This window comes from Anser cygnoides, chromosome 3 (assembly GCF_040182565.1).
Source record: "Anser cygnoides isolate HZ-2024a breed goose chromosome 3, Taihu_goose_T2T_genome, whole genome shotgun sequence".
NCBI lineage: Eukaryota > Metazoa > Chordata > Aves > Anseriformes > Anatidae > Anser > Anser cygnoides.
The window spans coordinates 9,475,051-9,499,858 of NC_089875.1; the positions used below are offsets into that span (position 1 = coordinate 9,475,051).

Consider the following 24,808-nt stretch of genomic DNA (forward strand, 5'->3'; position numbering starts at 1 on the left):
TCTTGGTTCAATGCTGAATGACCATAATGTCTTTATTGGATTATTCCCTATATGCTGCTGGACTCTACCATGTTTCTCATTTCTTGCCTTTCATCATTTGAAAGCAATTGATTCTATTTCGCTTTGATTTTAATTACGATATATGTCCTTAACTTCTTTAGTACTTGATTTTTGTCCAGGCAAATAAAACTAAAGATTGTTGATGTTGTCTAGACTGGAAATTGAAAATCTAATTGAAATGGTTTGAAATAATTTTCCATTCTGCTAATGCAATCAATGTAAACTGCAAATATTCTTTAACGCTCTCATTCTGAAGAGTGTATAAAGTTTTTGAATTAAAAGATAGTTACTTAAATGTTACTATTTTTACATCGATGTAATGCCAACAGGCCATGACAGATCTGGGAAAAATACTGCTGCTGACATGAATATAGAGGAAGACTTGGTTTGTTTGGTTCCTAATGACATCGTTGTCAGGCATCGCTGCTTTTAAACTGGGATTTCATTAAATGTTTCATGCAGCTTTGTAAACTATAGTTGTGCCTTTATTTCAGGTAGTGTAAAATCTGAAACTCTGGGATCCTCTGGCTTCTTGACATGCATTTGTGAAGTAGAGTGACTATCTTACCTTAGGAGAACGGTGTCCTTCCTTATATTTACTTAGCTCTTTGGGTGGTAATTGGAGGTCTGGAGCTTTCTCTGGTGAAATATTAAGGTTAATACATATTTAGAAAAACAAATAGTCTTCTTGACTCATGACAAAGCAAGATTTAAGAATGTCTTCCTTTGGAAGTTTGTCTACATTATAACATAATGAAATAGTAAGTAGGAGTACAGTCACTTACTGTTACCAGATCAGCACTCTGTGGAGAGCTTCAGATCTTTACTCATTTTAACTTTTCAGAATTTTTGGTTGAGTCTTGTTATCCCTGCTGTTCTCATACATGTTAGGAGCTAGGAAAACCCTCTGACAAAGGGAGTAGGTTAAGGACAGTGTGTCAATGGTAGGTGATTTTTCTAATGATGGAGATACTAAAACTGCTTGGTAGTATGCAAGTTTGAATAATGAAAATAAAAAATAGTTACTGGTGTGTATCTTATCCTAAACTGGACCTTGGCTTGAAGGGTGGAGATCTCTGTTACCTCAGTAAAGATCCTGTTGTAAAGGGAGAACTCTGAACATTGACTCTCCCAAATTACCTGGCTTGTATCTAGTTCGGAGGTTCTGTGTGGGTGTTGGCTATGGGCCTGTCTAGTTACTGGGAACTACTTGCTCGCTCCTCCCTCCATTTCCCCTTCCTCTCCCCTTTCAAACTATTTAGCCTTTATTTCTGCTGAGGTTATTTGTTTGTTTTTCAGATGAGACCCTTTTTGCTCTTCCTGCTACATCTGCGCCTCTGATGCACTCCTCTGCAGGCAAGTTCTTTCTGCTCACCTTTGTCTGATTACATCCTGCATTTCTGATCTGATCTCATTAACTCTTTCCAATTAGTCTGCCTTTACTAAAAGTCAGCATGGGTCCAAGAATAGCGCCTCTCATTCTTTTTCAGTTTTGAATTTTCAGTTGATCTGTTCAAGATTTTAATACGCATTCATTTATTTACATGGTAAACTGTTCTATAAACAAACTACAGCCATCTGTGAGTTCTTGGACCCTTGATGTAAGAGAGCAGTTGATACTATTAACAGGTTAGCACATTAAAGCATAGTTGCTTTACTGATTTAGCAGAAAGAATTAATCCATAGTAACTTTCTGCAGTACTTCACATAAGTAAAATTTGTACCTATATATTTTTAGTGGATTTTGTTAGCTACATTGTCCACCAAATTCCCATTATTTAAACAAAAAATGGAAAAAAAAATTCTTACTGGCATGCAAGTCTGTGCATATGTTTATGCACAAGCGTATGGACATACCCTCTTTCTGTTTCTTTTCCCCCTGCACTTTGACAATATTACCTGTTATACTTGGATGCTCTGTACTTGTCTGGCATCTTCAGCTTTACTGTGATCTTTGCACTGCAAAAAGTTGCTGCTTCTCTAGCCTCCTGCATACTTGTCTGCTAGAAGAGATGAAATAGAATAGCATACTTTAAACGATACTTTGTTTTATTGGCTAGTAATATTTGTGATAGAACTCAGAACCTCTTCATAACTAACATCACATGAACTTGTCATGAAAATTTGCATTGACTTTAAGAGCACTTGAATTCTCTAACTTTCCTTTCTGTCCACGGTCACAGAAAAAGTTATGGACTTGCAGGAGCAGCCAGGTAGCACTAAGTCACTTGGTCAAGAGGATTTTACTGCAGTCCCGCTTGATACTGCTGCTTCTCTTCCCTCCCTCTCTCCTCTCTCAGCTGATCCCTTTAAAGAGCACACAGCCTTTGATAAACTCTCAGATGGATTACCTGCAAGAGGCATTTACAGAGAAAATGCAAGTGAGGTTTGTAAAGAAACAATGGAAAACATAAGAAATCCATTTCTTGCCGAGGGAAACAAAGACATTTCCAAGATGAAATACTCAGAAATGGAACCCCCATTTGCTAAAGCAGAAGCAGCCATTTTATCTCAAGCTGAAGAAGAAACGCAGCTAGAGGGCCCTAAAGAATTATGTAACCTGGAGAAAATGCCTGTACAGCAGCAGAAAATGTCTCCAGAAACTTGTGAAGATTTGTCTGAGAAAATTGAGGAAGATATATTTTATAACAAAGACAAGTACAGAGGTGGTGATTATGGTGAAAAGGGAGCATTGAAAAAAGACGCTATTCAGAGGGAAGAATATGTAGACTTCAAACCATATGAGTCAATATGGGAATTAAAAGGTGCTAGTCACGGACTGAGCAGCTTGAGAGAGGATGTTGGAAGTAAGATAGATGGCACAGTGGAAAGCAGTTTAGATGACAAATACGGTGTAGATAAGCTGGTGGTGCAGAAGGATTATGAAAGAGAGAGTGAAGGCAGTGCTGAAGATCTCTCCTTCCCAAGTACCCCAGAAGCTGTAAAAGAACCTTCTCAGACTTACATCACTTGCACTAAATTTGAATCCTCTGTAACTCCTGATGGTGACAAAGTCAAATCTCCTTCTCCACTAGAGGAAGACACTTCAGAAAATAGAACTGATGATGAGAAAAAAATTGCAGAGATGAAAGCTCAGAACACAGAACAAGGTGATTTTAGTACTCGAGCAGTTGGCAAGCAGGAAGGCCAGGAAGCTGACTATGCTAAAACAGGTAGCACTGTTGATACGCTATCTGACATCGCAGCGAGTATGCCTGAAGGTCTTACTCCTGATCTAGTACAAGAAGCATATGAAAGTGAAATGCATGATGTGGCATGTACCAAACTTGCTTATGAAACAAAGATTGATTTAGTTCAAACCTCCGAGTCAGTACAAGAGACTCTGAAACCTGTGACGCAGCTCTGTCCCTCATTTGAAGGGTCGGAAGCTGCTCCGTCACCAGTATTGCCTGATATTGTCATGGAAGCCCCGCTAAGCAGTGGGACTGCTGGTACAGAAACATCTACTGTGCAGCTTGAAGCTTCCCCATTAGAAACATTTATTCCTACTGCTAATTATGAGAATGTAAAGCAAGAGGCAGAAAAACCTCCCTTATACCAAGAAGCAGTGAATGTACCATTGACACAGGCCCAAGAAGCAAAAGAGGAATTGACACTTAAACCTGATCGTGAGAGTAGTGCCAGTCCTGATGACACAGAGACTCCATATATATCTATCGCATGTGACTTAATTAAGGAAACAAAGGTCTCTGGTGAATCTGCTTCTTCATCTTTAACAGACTATTCAAAGATGCCAGTAACAGAATGCATTTCTCAGGATGTTTCTGAACACAAGGAATTTGTTGAAAAACTGTCTTCACAGTTTGGAAAATCTGACTTGTTTAATAGTGAGGTGATATCTGACTTTCCTGAGAAAGAAAGTGAAGAGCAGTCTCTCATCTTTAAAAGTAAATCAACTGAGAGCATTGTAACTGATGATGAACATGAAGAACAACCTGTAGATTCAGTAGCTGCCCCAGGCAAGCCTTATCTGGAGTCTTTCCAAGCTGAACTGGACTCTTCCAAAACTGTGGCCACGCAGCCATCTGAGCCAACACCTACAAAAATAGCTAAGGCAGAGAAGATTCCCCTTCAAATGGAAGAGCTGAATGCAATGACTTACTCAGCTGATGTATCTGTTGCTACAGAACCAAAAACAGGAGACAGCAAAGGTCTCTCATCTGTGGAGTCTTCCCCAGTCTCGGTAGCAGAAGACTTTGTGATGTTAGTTGATCCTAAAACTGCTCCTGAATTTGTGGCAGAAGTTGCTGACAGAGAAATAATGCACAAAGATGAAAGTGAAGGTATCAGTAATGAGATCAAAGATGAGAAGAGGCAGTTGCCTTGCCCAGAGCTACCCTGTGATCTGTCTATAAAGAATGTAGAAGTTAAAGCTGAAGAAGATGCTCGTGTCTTGAAAAAGTCCTTGGAGTCAGTGGACAGAGAAGTGCCTGAAGTATCCATGTTGTCCTTACCAGCCACAGATACCTTACCTGTATCCACTGAAAAAGAGATAGTCAGTGTAGTAAAACCAGAAGCTTTTGAGAAGGAAGCTGAGAGAGAAGCTGCTTCAATTAAAGAAAAGGAAAAAACTACTGCTGTGTTTTCAGCAAAGCTGAATAAATCTTCAGGTAATCTGTGTACACTGTCTTGCAGTTCACTAATCTTCGTAATTCTTTAGCTACACTTAAGCATGTCATGATTTAATCTTTAAGTCATATTCTGCAAACTTCCCTGTATAGGTTGAGGGTAACAAAAACGTTAGTGCCTGCACTCTTAGCTTTTTCATATTCTGACTGCTTTAGTACTTTTTTTTCCTGTTTATCAGGGCTGGACTCACTGTCTTCAGGTTTCTCCTTCAGTTCTCCTGCTGGTGATCTGTTGATGCAGAAATAAGTCACTACTCACTGCAAGCTCTTCTGTGATTGTCTGCAGGCTGGGCATTAGATGGCCTTCCAAATCTGCTCTTACTACATGATAGTAAGCCAAATATGGTGTCTTGGTCTGCTCCATGTGCACAATTTGAAGGGCATTTTTCTTTTTATACAGAATTCAGTTAATCATCAGACTTTGAAATGTAGGAGAATATCATTTCTGCTGTGATATGTACAACTTGTGTCTGGAATATGGAAAAGAAACTGTGCAGCTCCACTCAACATGACTTGCAGCTTTTGTTAGATCAAGGCCAGAGGTTTAAAATAAGTAGCACACATGAGGGAGTTACTTGTTCAGGTTAGTGGGAAAGTGGCCAGTAAGAAGTTCAGTATCCTGCAAACATTAAAATTGGTTTACATACAGCACAGATGATAGCTTTCATGTGGGACTTGCATTTCAATGTAGTTAATATTTCAGCTGGTGATGTGGTAATTAAAGTAGCAGAGAATTAAGAAAAGATAAGACTGCTGTCAATTTTCCCTTGCGTTCTACACTGAATGGATTGTGAAGCTCCAGCTTCTTGTAGACCAGAGGAGTACTTTGCTTTCTGATGTCACAGTACTCTGCTGCTGCTTTACAGTCTAGCACCAGAAGCTTTCCCACTAAAACCTATTACTGCAGAAAGCACAATTAATTTTTTTCTAATAAAATCAAATGTTTGGGCAAAAAGTCTTCATGCAAAAATGTTAGTTAAGAGATTAAAACCAACAAACAAAAAGAAACCCTGAATGTTACATGTATATATTTTAGCTGTTTTCCTAGTTCTTTTAACAGGAAGTCTTTGGGTCTGACAAGGACACAGCTGTTGCTGTTCTGTCTGTATGAAACTGCCGGGGAAGCTGCGCATAAAAGGAGAGAAAGGAGTTGAAGACTGTCTGCGTTCTCCTGTCTAGTGGCACGGTGCTGTGACAGGGCACCCATCTGTCCTGCATTTATGTTAGCTGAGGGGCAGGAGCTGGGCCAGGCGTGGGGCTGGGAACTGTCTGCAGTCTCTGTCGGTGGTTGTATTCACCCTATAAAGCAGTTGTATTTTTTGACATGCTGTATTATTTGGGAAGAAAAAATATTTTTCTGCCTTATTATAGAGGAACATTTTCTTAAACAGATGAGAACATGAAATGAAAATCATTTTTTTTCTAGATTTTTGTTTGCTTTTTAAAGTATGTGCTGTTTTTTGCTCATGTTTGCTGTATTATAGAACATGGAACTGGGCTTCTGGGACCTGCCTCGAGATTCTGACCACAAGCCTTGAATAAAATTTGATTTTAATACCAAATTACTTAAACACAAAGTAGGAGGCAGAGTAACAAACCAAAGAACACTTAGTTGCTTTCCACTCTTTCAGAAAGGAAGGCAGTAATTCACAGGGCCAAGAGGGGATCTGTGTGTGTGTTTGTGCTTCTGAGTCTAGCTTTATTGTGATGCTCTCAAATACTTACCAGTCCTGTTTGTTGAAAGCTGACCTAAATGCAAGCATACCTCTGTGCACCTGCAGTTGTAACTTCTGACTGTCCCAGTGGACTGCAGGGAGCCGACAGCAACCCAAAAATGATTGCAGATTTTTTTTTTTAATAAAAACCATCACTCCAGTAAAGCATGCAAAGCTTTTAACAGTCTCACTGGTAGCACTGGATTTGTTTAATGCTGCCTGACAGAGCTGTGGGTTGCCTGTTGTGTTCTGTAATGGTGTCAGACCACAGGGGCCTTGTACTTCATGGCGGCGTGGATTTAAAAAAAAATTGCCAAAAGTAATTCAGAACTAAACTATAAAGAAGCCTATCTCCATTTAAGACATTACAACTTATAGTAGTTTCAATGGCAAAGACCACTCTTTTTCCTATGCAACACCAGTGCCTATGACTGTTGAACACTGGAGTGTTGCCTTAAGAGATCATGACAAGCGTGGGCTTTTCTTGCCTTTTCAGTTTGGGCTGTATTAGCTTTGTAGCAGATAACCCTCCTGCTTCACTCTCATGCTTCTGACTGGACTTTAAAACTTGTATGTTCCATCTCCATAAAACTGCTGTGCCTTCAGAGGGGCCCTTCCCTCCCTGTTCGGATGCTGCCGCCCAGTGCCCCAGCAGGCGCAGTTGCAGCTTCCATCAGGCCTTGTTCCTGTGGGGTGTGTGCGTATGGCTGTGGTGCAGTGGGGGCTCTGGGCAGTCATTTTACAGCATGTTCATTAGGGAGGGCTTTGATGCCATCTAGTGTTTGTAAAGGAACAGGAGCTCAATATGACTTCCAGAGGATTGCATTCAAGGTTTTGAGAAATTCTGACATGTTGAAGTTCACTTAATATTCGCAGAGTTAGAACCTGTTACAAATCTTAGCCCTTTTGTTGTGCAGACTTTCTTCACTCTAACACATATTTACTTCCGGATAGAGGCAGTTAGTTCGCATGAATATGCTAGAAAAACACCATTCCATAACCTTTTTTTGATGCATGGCACACGGAGTTTTTTGTTTTACCAAATTGCAAACTCAAAGTATGCCGTAGTGTCCCCAAAACCTAAACTCGTGTTTGTGACGTCTAGTTGTGTACCTCAGTGTAACTACATAGGCAGTTTAAATTACCCAGACTGTTTGTGCTAAGCGTTGCAGGAAGTTTAAGAAATGGCTTTGAGAAGTTGACTATCAGGCAGTCAGTTTCACAGGAAACCCATGTTTCATGGTGCTTTTGAAAAATCATTCTCTGCAGATGTGTTTGGATATGCTGAGGTTAACACTAGATTGTACAGGCTTACAGAGCTCTCACTTGTACGTGCTAACGGTGCTCAGTACTTGAATTACAGAAATGCAGCAAAGTACTGATACCTTATATGTTTCCTATCCTTTTGAGGGGGCACATTCATTGTGCTTTGAGAGGGTAGCTGAGCGGTAATCGTGGCAAAGCTTTTCTTTTTACTCCCAGATTATAAGGGCAGAAATAAAATACATCCTGTGGTTCTGCAACAGCAAACCAGGTTGTTGCTGTTACATGAAATGTAAAAGAAATTAGAAATGCTGTCTTACACCAGCACTGCATCCACTTGGTTCATTTCTGTTTCATATTTATAGCTCACTTAAGTAGAGCCATTCAGCAGGTGGGAAGCATTGGTTTTGTTTTTTGTTTGACTGAGGGAAAAATACCCTAGAATGCCTCTGATCAGTTTCCTTCAGGAGCAGGTTATTTGTAAAATACCATTTAATTCAACATAAAATCGTGATTTACTTTCGCCTGGTTATATTTTTAGATTATTTGGCTCTTGAGGGCATCATAAATAGAGACTTCTCTTCCAGTGCAGAGACTCCAGGGAGGAGCAGGAAGAATTAAAAGCAAAAACCTTGAGTGAAGTCCTCCTGAAGGAAAGCCCTAGACCTGCTGTGTTTCACTGGAGCTCAGGTCACCCCTGTTGAGAGGTAAAGGCTTTTGTAGAGTTCAGAGTGAGGCATTTTGTGTGTGGAAGAATTATGGAGAAAATGGAGTGCTTGTGGTAAATAATCAGCTTTCCCAGAAGCACAGATGGGTGGCCAGCGCTGAGTGCGATGTCAGGCGCAAGCAGAATCAGGTAGCTATCCAAGCGCTCCCCTGTTCCAAGTCAGGAACGGAACAGGCAGCTGCTGGGGGAGATTTAATGACGGTTTGGTGAGTAAGGCACCCGCCCTGCAGCCGTGCAGTCCCTTTGAACATAGATGCATCAGCAGAGGGACGCGCTTTGAACGTGATTGTATCTGTTTGAGTTGTCTGGGTCACTTGGTAATATTGTTCTGTACCTAGCCTGTTGGTTGGGGAGCTCTAGCTTGGATGTTGGGGCAGAAACATGCAGACGCAATGAAGCTTAGGCAGGACTCCTGGCACGGTGCCGGCACTCAGTTGGCGCAGATGTAGGGTAGCGTTACAGGGGTGTGTGTATCTTGCCTGGCGTGGGAGATGTGAGTGCAGGGGCATTCTGACTTCATTTTAGGTATCATTTGCATGGAGTGGTAGCAATGAAGGTTGAGAATGCAAATAGCCAAGAGCCGGCTCAGGAGGCCAGGGAGAAATTCCTGCCGAGGGAGTTGGTGCCCCTTTGGGCTGGGAGGCAGGGCTGGTGACGTGGCTCAGCGCCCGCTGCTGGGGCAGTGCTGTGCTGCAGGAACCTTCCTGAAGAAGGATGTGGCGGAAGGAAGGCGAAGGAGAAGCGAGGAGGTTTTGGTCATGTGTCTATAGAAATTTGCTAACCAGCGGAAGGAACTTTCTGAAAGCATAAAGATCGAATTAATGTAGTGACAGTGCAGCTATCTGAAGGGCGAGGGGAGAAACACAGGTTTTGGTGGCTTCCAGTCAGTATTAGGAATTTCAGCTCAGAGACAGAAGCAGGTTTTTAGACATGTTTTGTACTTTTTCACTATAGGGTAACTCTCTGAGTTTTCTTGCACTACGATGTTTGAGTGTACATTTCGCATGCCCCTCTTAGGGTATAGGTTTTGATTTGCCTGTTGGAATTGAGAATGAAATGCATATCTTCTATAAATTAAAAATATATGTAACCAATCCTGCCATAAAAAGGAGTCTTTAAATCTGTGTAGTAATTGAAACAATATATAGGGTTTTCAGTTAATTTTGTGGTAATCTTTCTCCACATGAGATTGTCTCTTCTACTGGAAAACTAAAAGTGGCTCTTTTTGGAGTGATCAGCATCCCCATCCCAGCCATTCTGCAGGATTTCCATGGAAATGTCTGAATGCCCTTTTCTCATTCTTTTGAAAATAGCTTATCAATTTTTAAGAGGTTTTAGAGCAGCAGTGGGGAGTTTTTAGTGCGTCTTTTTTTTCTTGTCAGCCACAAGTATTAAAGAGAGACTCCATGCTAGAGAGTAGCCATACATTTTTCCACATGAATGGAAAACAGAAGGACAACATGGTTCTCACAGCTCTTTCAGATTTTGAGTTTCTAGTTTTTGTTCATCTCATGTCTGTACAATACTTTGTGTTACTTCTTACATGTTAGTAGTATAAACCTATGGGTTGCTCTCATTTTCATTTAAGCGATGGGAAAATTTAATTGTCAGATCTGTAGCTGACAACATAAGATGCTGATTTAAAATAAGAAGAGGAGGTGTTAGTCTGCAGGCATTAGGTAGAGGGCGAGATAGCTGTTCTCAGTCTGTGCTTCACTGAAATTAAATATGTCTGAACAGTTCATAAGGACTAAAGATACCAGCAAAAAAGACTTGTATTCTTCATGAGCCCCTTGCTTTTATTACAGGCAATGGTAAGGTCCTACTGTGTTTTCCTTTAGGCTTTTTTTTTTTATTTAAAGGGAGAGGTGCGTTACAGAGATGTTTGTTAGTCACATACGCAGTCAGACGTTTGTTTTTAAAACAAGGGAAAAGCCTACACGGAGCAGATGTGTGAGTGTGCATTTACCGTTGCTTGAAGCGCAATCTGTTCCACGTTTGTCTGGTGGATTGCCACTTCGAGCTCCACGTCGTTGTGAAAAGCTGCTTGGGGCGGTCCAGCTCCTTTAGCCTGCGCTGAGCCTCTCTGCACCAGTGTTCCCAATGCTGCAGTGCTGCTCCGCAGGGTCGAGCCAGTTGCTGCCTCCCTTTGTGCGGGTGCCGGCAGTCTCTTTCTCCACCCTGCATCTTTTCAGTTCTGTTGAGCAGTGAGAAGCAAATGGCTGCAGCAGCCGGGGATTGCCTTTCCGCCTCGGTGCCGGAGCAGCGTTAGCAGCCTGGTTACAGCTCGCACTGCGTCAGCCGCGCTCCACACCCCGCGCCGTCAGCTGACTGGCCTCCTGCAGCACCAGTGCAGCAGCAGACTGCAGACGCTGCTGGGAAAGCCCATGTTTGCCATCCCGGGCTGTAGATTTCTCCTCTTGCAGCTGTCCTGTTGGTATGCATAATTGATAATCACAGCTGGAGGGTAGATCGCTGGGAGAGATGGACAGTCAGCCGAGCAGTTGGAAGGATAAGGGTATTTGTTCTTTTACCTTTTTTCCTTTTTTTTTTTTTTTTTTAAGCTAAAGATGCTGCAGGTTGCTTTTAACAAATGGTATTTGTAGCATGTATTTGATGGTGAAATGTATCTGAAGATGTAAGTTCTGTTTGTAGTATATGTAAAATTGTAAAAGCTGTAGGTTAGAATGGATAAACACAAGCAATGCAGACAGAATAAATTATTTATGTAGGTGAAATAGCTTGTGTGGCACTGCAGATCTTTTCCAGTCCTACAGAACGTATTAAAGAACAGCTTCTTTTGGTATGCATTGCACAAATACCAGCATAGTCTGATTTTAGTTGTTGAAATTCCTAGGTTATTAATAATTTAATAATATTAACCATTAGCTCAAAAGAATCTCGTGTTTGCAGGTCATGCAGTTCAGTAATTTTAGGAGGAGAAATTGCATGCAGGCTATAGCAGACTTTTTTTTTTTCCCTTTGGTATATACCATGTTTGGGGTCTACTGTTAATTGTGTTTGCTTAGGATTTTTTGTAATTCTGTTGGATTCTAGGTAAAAGTGTGCCAGATTTTCGGAACTTAAAGGTCTAATATCAAATTGTTTCAGGTAAATAAGTAGCTAGCCTTAAATTAGCGTGGTGCTGACCTTTGTTCCTGTAACCACCAATGGGAGATCGCCATTGTAAATCTCTGTGGATCATGATTAGTGCTCAGTGTGTAAGAGTTTAAGCCTTATTCAAATACATAATCTTCAAACTTTATCAACAAGACAAGCTTTAAAAAAATTTAATTATCTCTGGATACTAAACTTCTTAAAGGTCCCTGTCGTGCTTGGTACTTGTATTTGGGAAGTTTTCCTCTTTTTTATAATTATTGTTTCAAATTTATGGTGTTTTTTTTTTTTTCCCCTCAGGCAAAATTGCCAGCTGTCTAGAATCTGTAAAATGCTCTATCAGAATTTAAATATGTAGAAAAAAAATGCTGCAGGTGAAAAATCTTCACCCTGAAGACAACCATTCTCAGTTGTAAGCTTTCATTAAAGGGCTGTAAAATATTAGGAAAAAATACCCTGCAGTGTTTTGTAATATGTATTAATGTGTAATTATTTTAAATGTTCAGCACTCCCTATGTCAGGCCTGAAATTCTTGGGTTTAAAAAACTGAAAAGAGGGTGGGGTTGGAAGAATTCTGTGAAAATTGAACGCGTTACCTTTGGGCACTTTGGCCCCATTTTCAGGCTTTCTTTTGCAACCCAACAAGCAGGATTGGCTGTAGTCTGTCCCTTGCTGCAACTGAAAGCAGGCGTTTCCTAACCCAGAATTCAAGGCCTTGAGAATAATAGAGTCTTTCTTGGATTAAAATTAATGAGTTGCCAATCATAAGCGTGCCTTTATTGCACAGGAGGGTACTCAGGGGGTTACGCCAAGCCCTGTAAGCTGTGTGCTGCTGCTGCATGGAGGGGAGACGAGCTGTGGGGAGGCCAGTGGCCTGGGGTCTGCAGGCTTCTATGCAAAGCGTGGACCTGATCAGCATGTTCTGGGAGTGGTAACAAATGGACAAAGCAAAACTGAACCTGTCCTTCACGTATGTTTTGTGCTGGTATAACTGTTTGAAGCAGTGTTTTAAATTCCTCTTCCCCACCTCTTTGTTCTTACAGAATGGCATCCCGTTAGGTGGAGGAAGCTGTTTTTGTGCCTGTTTCTCCCTCCAAGGAAGTCCCTACTGATCTGAGGTTTAATTATAATACAACTGGTACAGTCAGGGTCTGTAAGAAAATGGAAGCAGAGCAAGAAGAAGGTTTTCTGGGGAAGCAGAACAGTCTGGTTCCTCTCCTTTTGTGACTGTGCTAGTGTGGTTTCTGTTAGCATTTGTTTATGAAGAGATGCAGAAGTCCTCTTTCATGTTTTCTTATTTTGTTAGGTCAGGCTCCAGCGGCGTGGAAACTGATGGGTAAAGTTCAGGGACTGATGACACTATTCACCTTGCCACAAAATAAATATAGAAGCAAATATTGCAACATGCTTTTTTTCCATGCTTAAAAATAAACTTAAAAAAATGAAGTAACAATCAAATCTAACATCAGAGAAGAGCCAAAAGTATGGTTCATAGTTAGATTTTCTACCTAGAGCACTACTTTCTACTTAAAATAATCTTAAACTTGTTTTTGATATGCATGTTTCTTCTGGTACAGCTGTAGTAGTTGAGAAAGCAGCACAGTGAAAGTGGTAAACTCCCCTACCTGTGGTATTGATCATCGAGATAAGCAGGGTGAAATAAGTTTACCCTGGGGATGGCAACACTTTTATTTTTAGCACGTTTAAAGACAGCCCCCATGGAGTAATCAATACTGAAGTGTCTAGAATGGACTATTTTTTTTTAATAATTTCAATGGGTTGTCAGGTTTTAATGGCTGAATAATAGTAATGATAGGATGAACACCACAGCTGTCCACCCAGGCTATCCCAGGAGTATCAGGAGTATTATTATTTATTTATTTTTTGGATTCATATACTGAAAATATCTCTGAGTTCTGGTTTAGATTTCATAAAAGGTGGAAGGGGTTGCATAGGCTCATACAGCCTTTGATTTGCAAAATTTCATGAGGTGTAAACAGGACTTGAGAATGGTTTCCTCAGTTCATATGTTGTGTGTGAGTGCACGCATCCATGGGTATACGATTAAGTAGAAATGAAAGAAAACATACTGCAGTGGCTCAATTAAAATTGTTAGATAGTATTTGCATTTGGGGGGTGGGTAACCTGGTAGTGTTGGACTTCATTTTCATTCTAGCATGTACTTTGTGGAATCTGTATCATTTTTTCATTGCTGGGGATTGTGGTGCAGACGTGCCAGGTCAGAAAGGTGTATGATCCAGGCTCACTGTCCGACCTTTGGGTTGCAGGTTGGCCTGTCGGTCCCGCTGGACTTGGTGCTACTTTGTAGTGCCTCTCCCCAGGACAGGGAAGGCTCTGTGGGTTGGAGCCGGCCCCACAAGCTTGGCACCACATGCAGTCATGCCATGACCACACTGTGTTTCCAGCTTGGGGTTGGTTTGGTGTTTGCTGACTTGCAGCAAGACCCATCTGGCTCCCAGCATCTGATCAGGGTAAAGTAGCCTACTCTATAACTGCTCCTGCTTACAATGGCAACCACAATTTGGAAAAAAACAAAACAAACAAACAACAACAACAACAACAAAAAAGACACGTAACCTTGTCATTCTGATGTGGGAAGTCTTTAAAATGTGAAACCTGAGTGTGCTAATGGTGTCTGTGCTTGGAAGGCTTTGACCACCTGATGAGACACATTTAAGACCTTCTCTGTAGTATTAACGAAATTGCTTTCAGGTGGGGTATTTCAATACATAGGCAATATCTGGCAGAACTGTAATGTCAGGGATCTGCTCTGGTTTGGTTACCTGAGTGTAACATCACTCTCTGACTGCGTGCTGCTTGCAGCGTGTCTCCAGGTTAGCATTCCTGCCACTCCATCACCAGCAGTAAATAGTGTCATGCTAGCTGCCTTCCTATAGCAAAGAGAAGCACAGGCTTCCCTTTCATGCAGATGTCTTTTCCAGCAGGCCCTCCAAATTAATGACCAGTTTGTTGGGGTGCCTCTAGGTTTGAACCTGAGCTGCTCCCCAGAGGCGAGTGCTTTGGGGCTCCGCAGGGCTCCGGGCTGGCTCCTCGCCGCTCCGCTCCTGACTTCTCCCTGGGGCTGGATTTTTCCAGCCCAGCCTGCCCCACAGCCGCTTGATCAAGCTTGGAAAGCGAAATGTGGCTTCAGACCTCGCCTGCCAGGTACTCTTCACGAAGGATCTGTGGAAACATGAAGATCACTGTCATAAGTGAATACGAAGTTTAATTAAAGGAGCTGGAAAGTGCCCCTCTGAAAAGAAATTGGCAGCAATTTACCTACTGTGGTCCTAACGGTCATGATGACAGTTGTCCTTTAGCACCATAGATGCATTTGGGAGCTGCCCGTTCTCAATGCTTGTATTCAACTTCTGTGTTAGTACAACGCTGTTCTTAACTTGATCCAGAAAAGGCTTCTATTTGTGTGTCTAAGCTATTTTTACTATTATTTGAAGAATATAAGGATTTTCTGCTTACATTTCAGATTACAGAAAGATTCTAGTGTAATGGCTGTTGTTCACACAATGTTTGTAAATCACACGCTGCTTGCGTTTTTTTTAAATCTTCATTCTCCCTTTAGACAAATAGTCTTTATATGGTGCTGAAGCCCTTTGTTTGTTTGTTCTTAAAGGCTGCGTGCAGAGTAGTTGTTCATTGTAGGCACGCATCTCTGCCCGGCAGCTGCGTTCCAAGGACTTAGCAGAGAGGCGGCTATTGGCTGTGGGCTGCGAGCCTCCTGCTTGCCTGCGAGATTTCGCGCTCGCAGCGAGACGCAGCGAGCAGGCAGGCAGTTGCGTATATCTGCTGACCTTTGAATGACCCAGCAGGAAGTGAAAAGGCGTTGGGTAGTCAGCTGTACAAGATCTGGGTGCATGCAAGCAAACTCAAGATGGATGCCAAAATTGGTTAGTCCCCCCTTTTTTTTTTTGGTTCGTTTCATGTGTGTGAATTAAGCTCTGTTGTAGATCTTTCTCTTTCTAAATTTCTCTTTCTAAAAAAAGAGTGGATTACTTGGTTTGTTTTTTTTAGAGAGGATTGTCAGGTTAAATATATTAAACCACTATTTTTTGTCATCAAGAAACTATGCAATTATTCAGTTTTAAGATAAATGACTGTGAAAGAAAGAAGAGACTTCAAAAAATACAGTGATAAACCTGCTATCACGGCACTTGCTTTATAAGCAAAATGTAATTGGATGAGTTCTGCATGTAAGGCACGGATGCTAGCAGTACTATTTTTAGATATGCCAAGTGACAGTTCGTGCTTACCAAATGTAGGCAGCTGTTCTTGCTTTAGAATAGGCCTGGAATACTTGAATTAAATGCATGAGATTATAGTTCATGTTGTATAAAATACAGCTTAAAACAGTTTCAGTGAGGAGAGGCTGCTTGGCAGTGCTGTTCTTGGGAGTCCGTTTTTTTGGGTTTTATTTTTTAATCTGCTGTGAATATCTTATGTTTAAGTTAACACCAGAAAGCTGCTTATAGTAATGCTTTTAACCTTTTCTTTTACTTTAGGAAGAAATGCAAATACCTGTTTCAGATCAATTGGGAAAAAAATCAATTTCACCATTTACTCTCTGGACTAAAAATTACAATTCCATTTTTCAGGTGATATATAACACCAAATTTCCCTTTGAAGAATTCACTATGAAACAAGATACACACGTCGTGACGTGGAGGTTGATTTGATTGTTCTCCAAATGGAGTGGAGACAGAGTGAGGGGGAAAAGTCTTCTTGTGCAGCTTAACTGAGGGGGAAAAGTCTTCTTGTGCAGCTTAACTGTGGTCTGGGAGGTCCTAGCTTGGGGATTTTTCTTATTACTGAGAACAAAAGACCTGAAGATAGGTTGCTGGAAGCCATTTGGTGTTTGTGGTGTGCTTTAATTCCAGCAATTTGCCTTTGTTTCTCCTATTTTGGAAACTGTCATACAGATGAATTACTGTCTTTACATTTTTATAACTGGGTTCAGGTATAACACGCTACCAGTTGTAATATGTGGTTTCCTATGAAGCAGTAAGAACCCTCTACCAGCATAGATGCTTTAAAATTGTGTTACAGAGAAGGGAGTATTGCTTTTATAGAGCTAATGCCATCTGCAGAAGGAGAGTACGGCCATGCTTAGTGTGTCACGTGAGCATCACCCTAATATTAATGTATGGATGCTCAAATTGCACCATTTAAAAATAAATGTAGTGTCAGTATCTGAAGCAAATACTCAGGGAAAAAAATCAAAGATTTTTGCATGATTTAGGAGCAAAATGCCCACCAATGTTTTTTGTCAAGATGGTTTTTGAAAATCTCACCCAAGTGTTACGGATACTTGCGGCTCAGTTTTGGAAGGGCTCTTCAGTTTCCAGTGGTTTGTAGGTCATGCTCACAGCTTCATCCCTAGCCGCCTTCTGCATGCTGAACTTGCTAATGTAAGGTGTACAGAGACACTGATAGACACTTCTGTGATTAGAGCCAAAGAAACCAAATAAAACGTTGTTAAATGTAGGGTTTGTAGTTCATACCAAAGGATTTTTTCTGAGACTTACTTTTTGTTTGTTTGATTTTTACAAATAGTAAAGAAAAGTACTTGTCTTGCCTTGGCTTAGAGCTTTGTTTGTTTGACAGGGAAGATAGCAGTGCAGCTTTGTAGCACGAAGAGACCCAGAGGACTAACGGGTCAGCAGAGTGCTTGGGGATATGTTGGGCTGCAATTCGACAAGGACTTTAAACTGATGCTGTTCTGAGAGCAGGAGTGTCACCTCCTTCGGTTGGCTGCTCTATCTCTCACCCCATATGTCTGCAGGGTCACATGGTGAACCACATCCAGAATCTGATCTGGCCGACTGCTTCGTTGGTGTGTTGTTGTATTTGTTCCACTGGTTGTTGGCTGCATGCAGAGAACCAGGCTGGTTCTGTGTATGGCCGTGCAGAAGAAAGTAATGGGACTGCGTGGTGGAGGGCTGAGACCATTTCTTTCAACAGCAGTTTTGGCTTATGACAAATTTAAAGCGTTCATGTAACTGTAACCTGATTGTAGAGCTTGAGGAAATTTCTACCAATACATTAATCTAAATATTTAGGTAAAATATTTAGCGTTACGAAAATGGCTTCCCTAAGTTTCTGACCAGAGTTTTCGTTTTTGCAGTGCCTGCTGCTCAGTGTGGTTTCCCTACAGAAATAATTAAGAAAGGATGTCAGCTTCTGAAACACGTGGAATTGCTCCAGTGGCATTGTTGTGTTGTACCTACAAAAGGATTATGCAGATGTTGCCCTAAAGAGGCTACTAAGTTATTTAATGTTGGTGCATTAGCACACTTTCATCCTGCAAAAAATAATAATCATACTGTTTTTGATTTGCTTTGTTTACAGTAATTTAGAGTAAGAATCCTGTTCTGAATTGTAATACACTATTTTACAGTTAACTTCTGCAATGTCTAGGACAGGATTACTAAGATTGTGTTGTAACAGTAGTAATAGTTTGTAATTCGTCTTGAGTTCTGCATTTAATAACTCTTACGTTACCACTATTAACAAGCAGTTTTGATGCACAAGAGGAATTTATTCTCATGAAACCTAATCAGCTGTGGAAGTAGAAACCATGAAGAGTGAATTTTGTTGTGTTACCTCACCATGAAGTATAAAACTAGACCAGACTAGGTGATTCTGCACAGTTGTGTACTCAGCAATGGAGAATGATGTTTGGCGGATTTCATGAACAAATTGTTTAACAAACCTCCCCCCCCAAAAAAAAACCCCCCACACCAAAACCAACCAACCAAAAAAAACCCTGCAATTGATGCACTAAGCCATTACTTATGACTTATGCAAGGGTGTAGTTTGCTTTAAACGGTGATGCTGAACATGGCATAATACAGCATTCTCAGCTGTCACTTAGAGAAAAAATAAACTTGGTTTATAAATGAAGGATTTTGCATTTGTAGCACAGCAGATTTGTCCTGAATTGAAATTAGAGTGAGGTTAGTCCATCTTAATGGCTCATTCTGTCACAATACCATATACTCCCGAGGGAACTTCTTCAGTCAAAAGGAAACAAAACAAACTGTTGATGCCTTTGCCTCTGTTGGACTTGCAATGATACCATGGTGCAGAGATCTGTTAATGTATGTGTCATTTGTCCTAACAGGGAATCAGAATTAACCTCTTCAGTAAGTGGCCTCCACAAAAATAAAATTAAATGAAGCACAAGCTGCTGTGGTTCTTATGCATAACACAGCACTGCAGTTGAAGAGATTAATTCTGACATCACTTAGGGGCAGAATCGTTCTTAAATTTTAGCAATTACATTTCAGGTAATCCTAACATCAATAATCCCAATAATCTGAACTCCAATGCAAAAGCAGTGCTACAATAACCTATTTCTAGCTGCAATTTCAGCTCTCGTTTGATAGTGAGATTGCGAGTTCCATTCTTGATGACTCTCAGCAGTCAAGTGAATGACATTCTCTGTTTTCATATGGATGCAAAAGGTATCTTGTGCTAATTTCTTACCTTTTTTAATTTTTAGTTGTTGACCTCCTTTACTGGCGAGACATTAAGAAGACAGGAGTGGTGTTTGGTGCCAGCTTGTTCCTGCTGCTCTCGTTAACAGTGTTCAGCATCGTGAGCGTGACTGCTTACATTGCCTTGGCCCTGCTTTCTGTGACCATCAGCTTTAGGATATACAAGGGAGTCATCCAGGCAATCCAAAAGTCCGATGAAGGCCACCCGTTTAGGTGAGGTTTTTCTTATTATAATTAAGAAAAAACGTGTGTTGTTTTGGGGCGCAGCACTGTTGGTGCTGTTATGAGCAGTAAATGACATATGCCATACTATGTTGCATAATAATGTAAATAGCCTCTGTACTGAAAAGTCGGTCACCCAGCCTACGACTACACTGCTTTCAGTTTTTCTCAGGAGGCAAACACAGTGGAAAAGCAAATGAATTGAGCACTTGGTACAGGGGATTTTCCTGCTACAGGGGATTTTCCTGGCAGTGCTAGAGTGTCCTAATTTGCATTTAAAAACAGAACAACAAAAAACCATATTCCAACCTAATGGAATAATTTGTGCATTTTGGAGTGGCGTAGTCTTCAGAATGCGAACCAGTGGCAGATGATGTACAAAATGTAAATATTACTTCAGCACTTCCAATGCAATTTATTTAGCAAAAAAATATAATAAATGTAGTAGGGGGTACTTGTATCTTTTTGAAACTTCAGAATACTCCTTAAATTATATATTAGCACGTAACAGCAGAGCTGCGTTCTCCATATGCAAGGCTGCCTTGTGATCAGCGGAATCCAGGTTCATTGCAGCCTGCCCAGATAAGAAATCCAGAAACCTGGACTCTGAAGGAATTCCTAAGGATTGAGGAGTTGAATCGTAGGATTAAGTGGTTTTAAGTGGTTCTGAGTGCTGAGCTAAGTCCTTGGGGTACACCATGTGTGCACTTCCCTGCGGGGGGGAATGCAGCTTGCTTGGTAATCATACTCTGTGTAGAGTACAATGGTGCCCATTATTGCAGATGCATTATTGCATCTTAAGAGAAATAAATATATTGGTGGGTTAGACTAATTGCTAAGAGTGCATGCCCTGTCCCACACTGCTCTTGCTTCTCTCCCTTTTCAACAAATTAAGTGGTTCAGTCTGAATTTCCCTTGCATCTTTCAGAAAATACTGCTTGCCCTCCTATTTACAGCCCTCTTACTCATTTTATGGTGTTTCCAGTCATTCTTTTTCTTCCTCTCATCTTTAGTAAGACAAAGTAAAATATTTTCTTGAGTTTTGTTTTTGTTTTTTCTCCCTGTCTACATGTAGTGGCTCATTTAGCCAGTACAAGCCAATCTCTACCTAAAACAACAGTGGGACAGAACTCTGAGGGGAAAAGTATTTGTTTTCAAGCTTAGAAAAAAATACATCTGGCCAATTGACAATAATATTCATAGTAGCAGCATGAAATATGTATCTTTTGCAAAACAAAACCATTAAGGCCTTTGTTTCTTACTAGGGTGAATAAGTCCCAGTGGAAATCCGGTTTGCTCTGTGCTTTTTAAGCAGTTTATTTTTAAAAATACTGATATTCATAAGAAGCTTCCAGACATTCTTTTCCGACATCCCTGGTTGCTTTTCAACTGCAGGAAGGATGCTTTTACTTGAATTTAGTTTGACAGTGAAGAGACATCCATGAGATCGATGTACCTTTTGATTCAAGTACCAAATCTCCTGCTGATGAGCTGAGGTGGCTGTGCAGATTCAAACCAAATGTGGACAGCAGAAATGTAGCCTTGAAATGGCTGCCCTGTGTAGTTACCGTTGAGAGTATTTTAATTTGCTTTGGACTTAACACAAGGCAATGTTTAGCTTTGCCTTACTAATATATGTAGGAGACTCCATTATATGTCTCCTATGCATAATAGGGGATAATCAAAAACGCAAAAATGACCTCCCACCCCAAAGCAGAATCCCCAACTGAAAGTAATAGTTAAGGTGCAGTAACTATAAAATGAGCACCCTGTGACAGGAGTGCTGCATTACTCCGTCTCCCTCTAATGCACAAATCAGATCAATTACTCTTCATTTAAAGAGTCTAAATTGTCATAGCCACAACAACTACAGATAAATGTCATGGTGTAGTGGAAAGGACACTTAACTGGACACAATTTTACATCTTTCTGTTAAAAGAATTGCTGTCACTAATTGTGAGAAGTATTTTTGAGCAAACAATAAAAAATTCTCATTTTGCCATGCCTTATTAGTGTATTTGTCACAGTGTGATGCTGATTTCAGAAGTGTCTTCTAGCAGTATGAATGGATATGTTGATTTTGTAGGACATAGTTTCTGTTTGAGAAACGTAGAAATACCAAGTCCAGCGGAGTCTCAGGTTGCCTTAAGAACTTTCTTTTTCCTAATGCAGTAGCAAAATCAGTAAATGATCTCCTCCTCCCCTGCCAGCCTGTCCATCGGTGTCTCTTATTTTAAATGTACGTTGGCCTTATTAGCGTGATAGACAGCAGTATACGTGTCAGAGGTGCTGGAAACTGTTTTGGCCACTTGCTAGCCTTGTCTGTTCATTCGTGTGTGCTAGCCAGCGTGCCTTTTTGCCTGGTCTCCGGGTAAGACTGCATGTGACTTTGTAAATACACTAGCACAGCAGAGCTGTGAGAGAGAAGCTCTTTATTCTTTTCTCTTTAAGAGGATATGGGTGTGTTTTTCCTCTTTTGAGGTTTGCTTTTACCTTCCAAGAATAACTTAGGTTAGCTCTGTTCTATACTTGTAGCATGCCACATATAGTGAGGTTTTTCTCTTTTTAACATGCTGTATGTTGATATTGTTTGGCAGAACTCTTACAGTACAGTTTAATAAGCTATTCTTTCTTGCAGGGCTTACTTGGAGTCTGACGTAGCCGTGTCTGAAGAGCTTATTCAGAAATACAGTAATGTTGTGCTTGGTCATGTTAATGGCACAGTCAAAGAGCTGAGACGTCTCTTCCTAGTCGATGACTTAGTTGATTCTCTGAAGGTAAGTTTACTTCAGCTGTAGATGTGACAGCCTTGTGTAAATAGATTCCTTGCTGACCTAGGTTAGCAAAGCCCACTTGTCCTTACAAATGTGAATGAACAATAGCATCTTTGGCTCTGTATCGAGTTTTAGTTTGCTTGCTGGAAGTACCAATTTTTGTGGTTTTTCAGCAAGTGCAGCATTCTCTTAGATACATTAAGTACTGAATGCAGTCATGGAGTGGTTAGCTTTATTTGTACTTCATTTTGACAGTACAGTAAAAATGAATGGAAAACTGAAATGAGCTTTGGCTGCATACAGTCGAGCTGTTACACCTCCTTGCTGGTGCTTAAAAGCAGAAATCTTAAGAAAACAAGACACTGCTCCAGTATGGGCATTCAGAATGCATCACTACCACCTCTCTCTCACTCACTGTCTTAAAAAAATATCTCCGTTTACGGCTAGACTGGCACAGTCTGGTTTATGTTTTTCGGTTTGTTTCTGTACAGAGACTAGCAAGTGGTCAATTAATGTACACTTACTTGCCTTGAACAGCAGGAGTTTTCTATCCATTTTTTTACTGGAAGAATTGGGACTGAATAACGCCTGTGCTTTACTAGGAAGGTGGACGCTTCTTTGGTCACTTGGTTTGGGTGTAAATAGTTGTTTTTCTTAGCAATACCAATTACTGAAATGTTTTTTTGGAAACAACTCTGCATAAAGCATGCAAAACAGCCTAACAGATACCTAGTATATGTTTAATTAGTATTGAATAGAGTTTACTGAACGTTGCAGAGCAAAACTGAGGTGCTCTTTACTGAGGTGGCAGAGCAAGAAATGGCGTAAAAATGGCTGAAAATCCTTCATTTTTATTCTGTGAGACTTATGTTCTCTCCTGCCAAGCTTATCACATTTCTTTGTCTTTCAAACAATTGTTTCCTTTACTGAGTACAACTTGTTGTCCATTTGCTTTTCAGTTTGCATAATCTTGAAATAAAGTTGCATTTATCCTCCAGTAAATCTTTTGCTTATAAAGTGCTTTGCCAAGGCCTTTGAGTTGTTGTGAGGATGAGAGAAGGGGTTTGTAGAGAAACTTGGAATAAAATAGGAAGGCTCTAAAAGTCCGTTTTATTTGTGGAATAGAAATTGGAGATAGTTCTCAGGATCTTAGAGTTTCTAGATGCAGTTTCTCATATAGATGCACTTCTCATGCAGTTGCTCCTACATAAGCAAAGTGAGGAGTTGGTACTGTGGGTATTGCAAATAATGTTGTCCAAGTCTTCCCCAGGAAGAGCCCTTTCCCTCTGGAAAGAGGAAAAGATGTGTAAGGATGTTGGGTGTTATCACCCGTGATCTGGTGCTCGTAGAAAAGATTCAGGTTCTCAGAATGAGAAGAGGAGATGAAGGATTAGCCCAGGGTTTTGTGCAGTATTCTTCCAGCTCCTACAGGGCTGTGCAATAAAAGTACTTTTATGAGGTGCTTGTGCGTTCGTATTTTCTGGTCACCTTTCTGTACACGATTGATATTACTGTAGTCATTTTATGACAGTACGGCATAAATGAGCCTGTTTCTGTCTGTGCCTTGCTGGTGTTCCCACTCGGGGCTTGGTTTGGATGGCTAAATCGTGTCAGCCCTGCCTGCTGCCTGTGAGAGGCTGGCTTGCCTTCGCACTTCAGTGGCTGTGTGCTTGCGGTGCATCTCTGCAGCACTGTGGCCTTGGTCAAAGGAATTGTTGTTATGTGACTAGAACTGCATTTGGATAACATAAACTTGGAGTGTGAGGGAGGAAAGGAACATATTCTGTTTATTGCGCTTTTTAATGGCATTGAGTTTCAGTGTTCAAAAAAGGTTATTTTGCTGAAGTCATATTTGGATCGTATTAAACAACTGGATACATCACAGAAAACCTTGTAGTCACAAGGTCACTTGTATTTCTTCAATAATTAAGCCCTTTGTGGTATGATCCTTCATCTGAGTTATGCGAATTTCCACACTATTTGTTTAGAGTTCACAGTCCCTTGCAGTAAGGAAGGGGAAGCAGCGAATAGCCAACTGCTGTTTTACTTAGCACTGTTTTAAGAATTAAGTCTTCCAGTAGTAGAATTAATTCCAGTCAAGATGTCTTCAAGGCACTCTAATCACTTCTAAAATAGTATGGTATGTAGGAAATACATTTTCATTCAGATGAAATAATTCACTTCCCCTCTATTCTGGCATTTAAAACATTTTATGTGGGTTAATTAGTCTAATTTATGGTAGTTGGGAGCAACCCTCTATAAAACTAGTGAATGTCAGGACCATTTACAGTTGCTGATTTTGAAGAGTTTGTGCTTGAGGAGAACATTAAGATGCTGAGGTTTTATGTAATACAGCAGCTCTGTTTTTATTAAAAAAAAATATGCCTGGCTCGTGTAGTTTAAACATCTTCACCATAGGAAACAGCATGTTTGTATATAATGAAAGTTAAAGAGCTTTGATGTAGAAAATGTCTGCAGGTTAGTTTATTGTGCATAATAGTTCTGGCTGTAAAATCTGTCTCGTTAAGATCTTTTTCTTCTTTTTTTTTTTTTTATTAAACAGTGCTTCAGTCATGGAAGTCTTAAAATGTACTAAATATTTATGCAGCACAAGGAGAAGTTCCTCATAGCTTTTCAGGGGAAATTTCAGCAGAGCCCTTGTCAGGGTCCGAGGAGGAGCTGCACTTTGTCCTGACTCACAGTAATCGAGCAGTGCACCCAGGGCTGCGCAATCAGTAGCAGTTCT

The 24,808-nt window shown here is 40.7% G+C and overlaps 1 protein-coding gene across 9 annotated transcripts in view; it reads left to right on the forward strand.

The window, feature by feature from the left end:
- RTN4 (reticulon 4) overlaps nt 1-24,808 on the forward strand; it is a 46,807-nt gene that overhangs the window by 15,492 nt on the left and 6,507 nt on the right. For 3 of the 9 annotated variants that reach the window (XM_066995429.1, XM_066995426.1, XM_066995427.1), the window contains 2 exons: nt 19,072-19,279; nt 21,927-22,065. In XM_066995429.1, the coding sequence (XP_066851530.1) occupies nt 19,072-19,279; nt 21,927-22,065 (347 nt within the window). Of the gene's footprint in view, nt 1-1,359; nt 1,417-2,243; nt 4,692-4,888; nt 10,933-15,304; nt 15,458-19,071; nt 19,280-21,926; nt 22,066-24,808 lie in introns of those variants that run through there. The other 6 variants (XM_048060923.2, XM_066995425.1, XM_066995423.1 and 3 more) reach the window with 5 other exon arrangements.